At 35.8% G+C, this 6000-nt stretch overlaps 1 protein-coding gene across 1 annotated transcript in view; it reads left to right on the top strand.

Annotated features, from left to right (window-relative positions):
• Nucleotides 1–410: 410 nt before the first annotated feature.
• The window catches only part of NECAB3 (N-terminal EF-hand calcium binding protein 3), a 102336-nt gene continuing 96746 nt past the window's right edge, over nt 411–6000 (top strand). The window contains exon 1 of the mRNA XM_015888168.3: nt 411–661. Coding sequence (XP_015743654.1) covers nt 545–661 — 117 coding nt within the window. The 5' untranslated portion in view covers nt 411–544. The remainder of the gene's footprint in view (nt 662–6000) is intronic.

Below are 6000 nucleotides of genomic sequence, written 5' to 3'. Positions count from 1 at the left end.
GTATCTGTGATACTGTCAGTGTAGCACCCTTAATTTTCTTTCATGCCCTAGATCATTCAGTCTCTCCTCTTTTATCTAACATGTTTGTCCCCGCCATACAAATTGTTCTTCTCTTAATCCTTTCTTCTTCAATACTCTTCCAGCTGAGTGGTGTAAATGGGCATAGGTACATTGCAGCAAACAGAAGCTCAGCCTGTAAATCCTTAAACTAAACCTTCCTCTCTCTAAGGAGGAATCTCTTGCTGAGTCTGCTGCTCCAGAGTGATGATGAGATTCTAAGAGGAAACTTGCCCGTCAGAAAACCTGACCAATCAGTGCAATCTAGGGGAGGGGAATTAAGCACACACTGAAAGTTGCCTGGAGGCTGGCAAGAGCATCTCTTCAGTGTTCAGTTAGTTGCTGTTTCCAGCTCTAGCACAGCAGCCTCAGCAGCTAACCATCACTGAATCCAGGGCAGTCAGTGGGGCAGGCAACTTTTTGGAGGGGGAGGGAAATCAGAAAGCCAGTGTTGGTGTGAAAGAGTTGACGAATCTCTAGCACGAAGATGATGGCATGTACAGAGATGCTGACAATGTGCTTGCTCTCTGCTAAGCATGCTTACAGCATGAAATCCACAGAGACCCCGCAGCACTATGGCAAGGGATTAGCAATCTTCCACGATGTAAGTAGCTGCATAGTGCATGCTTTCCATGTTTTGTTAATAGAGTGGTTTTGAGAGATGTGGGGTAATCTGGACTGTCAACAATATATGCATATTTGTATATTTGACCTGCAATTCTTCTCCCCAGTAATTCCCATTCAAGCTTTCTGAAATGCTGTATGCATAGAAGTCTGATTCTTTTTTAAAAAAACTTACTAAGCATCAAGAAAGAAAACAAATAGAACTCCATATGTTTCTGCCTAGAAACGGTCCATTCTGTACTTTTGCCGAGAAATGTGTATCTGTAGACCCAGGACAGAGATTACAAGCCAGGAAGGTCAGAAATGGAATATTAGAAAAGGAGGTAAAAGAGCTTAGTTCACAACCTTCCTATAAATATAATCTATGATTTGAGTAACTGGTGGTTGATAGTAGGGTTCCTATCTTTAAAATGGGAATGCGAGTGCTCTGCGTCTTCTAGGTCTATCCTCCTGTAATATTTCAGCTCCATTCATTTTTGCCCCTCATAGCCTTGCAATTTATTTATATTTCTTTCTCACCCTACTTTTAAAGCAGAAATTCTAAAGAAAATCAAATTTATGCACTTTCACTTATGCTGTACTAATAAATGTGTTTAATAAGAGAAAATGGGTGGACCTTATAGAAAGTCATGAAGTACTCAGGTTTCATTTTGACTAGTGAGATTGCAATTGCAATGACCAAAATATGCAAGTAAATAAAGCATTATATATGTTTATGTAAGAGCTAGAAAATCTGGTGCTGTCCAGATGTTTTGGAGAACTCCCATCATCTGCTTGCAATGGTCATGTTGGCTGGAGCTGATGAGTTGAAGTCCAAAATCTATCAAGGACATCAGGTTGCCACCAGGTATCTGCATTACACGAGATATCTGTCCAAAGAAATCATGGCATGATCCCTTCCTATAGGCATAGCCAAGTTGCAGCAAAGAATCTTGAAGCACTTTGAAGAATAATACATTTTCCACGGACACATAATATAAATGTGTTCTTATTATACACCTGACATAAACTGTTATGGATTGAGATGTATTTTTTAATCTAGTAGTTTGTATCACCTAAATGAAGGACACTTTTTTCAGGAGAAAAACAGGAAGAAGAAGCACCAATTATAAAATTACACAATTATCAGTAGCAAATTGTGTTTGTGTATTGGGAGGCCACTGAATGCACCCGAAGACTAAATTATATGTTATGTAAATGAAGGATGAAGGAAGAGACTGGTAGGATTTAGACTGTACCAGAAGTGAGCGAGGCAGGGAGTTTAGGCAGAATTCTAAGGTGCCACTCCACATGACTCCCTGCCTTCATTGAAAGAAGGGCCTTTCTAAGGGCTGACATACCAAAATGTTGGACCATTTAACTATTTAAGGGAGAGGGAGTACTGTTAAGACCATGATCTCCAAGATTAGAATTATCTCAGCCGCTGCAGGTAATTAATACATTAAAATTCCTTTCTTTCTGGAAGTCTGTGTCACCTTGAGGTTCCATCTCAGATGCTGCCCAGTTTTTTTCTTGCCCACTGATCATTTCTGTGAGTTCTCCATCCTTGAACTGCTGGCCCTGCAAAGGCAATAAGGACTTTGCAAAGCTTTGAAAATGTTCTAAGTGCTTTATTTGAAATAACTGACATACTTTATTCATAGTATTTGTAGACCACTTTTTTGGCTAAAAAAATGCCAATGTAGGTTTATAATATCAAGCTAGGGAAAGCTTGCAGAGTATTCTGGAATTCCAGAGCTTCTTGAATTCTTTCCAACATCTTTACCTGCAGTGGCCATTGGAATTTATGAGAGTTTGTGTTTTTGTTCTACCCCCATACTGTGTCTGTGCATGTTGTGTGTAAGTGTGAACTGGGAAGGACAGGGCAGGCTGTCTACACTTCACTCTAGGTCATGTGACTAAGAGGGAGAGGGGAGATAGCAGCAGCAGTTGGAGCTGCTGCCCCACTCCTATGGGATGCATGGAGAATGTTTTTCTCTACAACCAGCAGCCTGATCCTGACCATTTTCAGAGACCATCTTTCTTTTGCTGACTTAACTCCCTCTGAAATTTGGTTCCAGTTTTTTGAAGAGTTACCCTGCTGATGGGCAGACAGATGGACACAGTCCCAAGCTCTTTTCCATAATTTCTTTCCAACATTCCAATGGTTTGGAAAGAATAAAAACATACATTCTGATAAACATAAAAACTAAACAACTAAAAATTACAAAGTAATAATGATGTAGTTCTGTATGATGCTTTCAACTCTGAAGTATTATTTGGGAAAATAATGTAATGTGTTTTAGTTATGTGCTCTTTATATCATCGTCGTCGTCATCTTCGTTGTTATTTTCTATGCTTGTATGCTGCCCAGAGTCTACAAGTTACAAAACTGTAAAATAAATACAGAAATAATACTTGTCATGTATGATAAAATGAACACTGACATAAAAGAATTTTATGCAGTTGATAAATTTGCTCTGTAACAGTGTAAAAATGGCTTCTTTTCCTAGCCCATCCAATAAAATATAGAGGAGTTTACATATATTTTCCCAAACTTTTCTCCTAGCCTGTTCTATCCCTGACATTCATGATTGAATAGAAATTTCTTAAAAGATCAACTTTTAAAATTTGCCTGAATTCATTTACAATTCCACCCAGAATCAGAAATCCATAATTGTTTGGATGTTCAGTCAATCCTGGTAAGAATTTCATTGTAGGACTTTAATGGGAAAGTATCACAAATGGATCATTTGGTGGGAAGAACATTGTGGCACCCTCCATTTTCTCTTCTTTTAGTATGCTAAAATGTAACTTTGGATGGGAGTTAATGTGTTAAAATAAGAGCTCATTTCCTTCATCAGTCAGTGATAAATATTAGTTGAACTCCTGGTAAGCTCTGCCTGGGATGAAAAAATGTTTTTGCTAGGTGTTTGACTTTAAGCTCCTAATAAGATAAAACATAGAAACTTTAACATTCTTCTGCAATCATATTTAAAATAATGACATGGGTAACATTTGACAAATACATTTGCATCTAAGTTGTTCAATTTCTCACTGATTTTCATGTATTGTTAAATCATTATGTTTAATACACTTAAGAAATAAAAATAATTCTATATAATAAATGTAGGGTTGAAATGTGGTCCATATTTACCTTGGAGTTAGTCTTACTCATAGGAATTGCTTCCAAGGGAATAGAGCCAGGATTAAATTTTTAGAAGGATAAGAATGCAGTGATTCAGACAGCTCCAAACTTCTGTTAGTATCTTCCCCACTTGTGAGTACAAGGAAGAATCAATCTTTTGTGTTTGATTCCATGAGCACAGATATTAACTAAAAGCCTTCTGGCTAACTGCACAAATGCAAAGCTCATAAAATTTTGAGAAGTCAGACATTTTACCCTAGTTGTGTCAATGCTGTGAAGAATTACCAGTTTTATTTTAGAATCTCTCTCTCTTTTGGAAACTGGTTTAACTTTACAGTGAAGAAGTATCAGCTGCAAAAATGATGCTACCTGTTTATCAGCATGTTTATCAGGTTTTGGTATTTGAGGGAAATTAAATACAGAATTCTCCTGGAAAATTCATAGAATAATTTCTTCTATCATATAAATGATTTAAATATTTACTTATGACAATAAATCTTGGGCACTATCTATTGGAAATAACTCAAGAAATGGCTGAATTTTAAAAAGAAAATAATTTTAAGGAAGCAGGCAAAAATTAATAACAAATTATTAGGAACTATATACACCTACACACAACAATCCAATAAGCTACTTAATAATTATTATTTGACCAAGTATCATTCAACTGCAACAAAATTCAAGTTAAATGTGTGGTTAGAGGTATAACAGACGGTCCCTATTGACAGATTTCAAATTCTAGAAATTTCAGGGCTGGAAAACAAGCTTGTAATTCTATATAAACTTATCTGGAAGTAAGTTTCTGAATATATAGACATAGTCCTGTAAAATACATTAAATTTCCTTACTTGGCTAGAAATACTAGCACAGTAGTGGTTATTAGTAGCAGTAGCTATAGTAATCACAGTAGCATTTAGAGATGCACGGCATTGAAAGAAATTTAAAGGAATTTAAAGATACACGTCTTTTAAGAATAAATTAGTTGATGATATTTAACTATCTTTTCAAATACAAAATTTCAGTATCTCAAATTTATATTCTCTAAGGAAGATAAAGATCTAGCAAAAGCCATAATATGAACTAAACTAACAGAAAGTTGATGTAAAAATTAAAATAATAAATCATTAATAAATAAAATTAACAAAACACATTTAAATATCAGTGAAGAAGAAAGGCATGCTAATGAGTCAAATGGAAAAAAACTGATTTTTTTTTTTTATGGAAGACAATTTCTAATTGTACTAAGCCATAATGAGATTTATTTGGGGTTGGCTTAGCATGTAATATGAATCAAGCTAATTTTGTCTTATTTAGAAAACCATGGTTTAACACAATGTATGAAAACAATATAAATTCTGTTGGGAACTTTCTGGGTTTCAGTCCAATATATCAACAGGGGGTTAGGCTGGTTTATTATCTAAAACTGAAGAGATAGTAATGGCTATCAGAGGGTTATTGTCTCTTGAATTAGGACTAATTAATTCATTCTCTCCATGAAGATGCTTGTAAGACAACAGGATAATTATGATAATGATAATGAGGTTATATACAGCCCCTTCCTGTATGCAAAAGTATGAGAGGGATGAAAGTTAATAGAATAGCAGAAAGTCTAAGAAGATCTTAGGGCTTACAAGCGTTGGACTTCCAAATTTTGGGAGTCTTCTACACAGAGGTTATATAGAAGGGGAATATCACTAGTTGTGAATTTTCCTTGGAATGGGAAAACTTTATTTTGTGGAAAATTTGTTTTTGAAAAGGTCCAGAAGCTATTTCAGCAGCTACTGTATGTTACCACAAGGAAAACTCAAATGCTGCTGATTTCATGTCCATCTCCACGGTGTTTTCTTGGCAATAAGACAGATATGATTTGCTAGTGCTTCCTTCCAGAATGTCTTCTTGATTTCCAGCTCTAGTCTACAGCTCTGAAATTTCTTATGCTCCCTATCTAAGTACAAAACAAGTCCAAGCACACTTAATTTTTTTGAGATCAGCTGAGATTGTTAGGTGCTACAAACTAGCTGGGAACATGCTTCAAAGATGACATCCTCTCCTAATGCATCTTCACTAAGCCATCTTAGCTATTTAACAAGAATTGAAAGTGTGTCTTGGTGAATTGAGCCATTTGACACACATACCTCACATCTCTTACAATTAAGTTATTTTATGGATTTTAGCACATTAAATAAATATAT

The sequence above is a fragment of the Python bivittatus genome, unplaced genomic scaffold (genome assembly GCF_059951505.1).
Source record: "Python bivittatus isolate LINGU-HERP-01145 unplaced genomic scaffold, Pbiv_v1 ctg000700_np1212, whole genome shotgun sequence".
Lineage (NCBI taxonomy): Eukaryota > Metazoa > Chordata > Lepidosauria > Squamata > Pythonidae > Python > Python bivittatus.
This window is presented reverse-complemented; position numbering and strand designations above follow the sequence as displayed.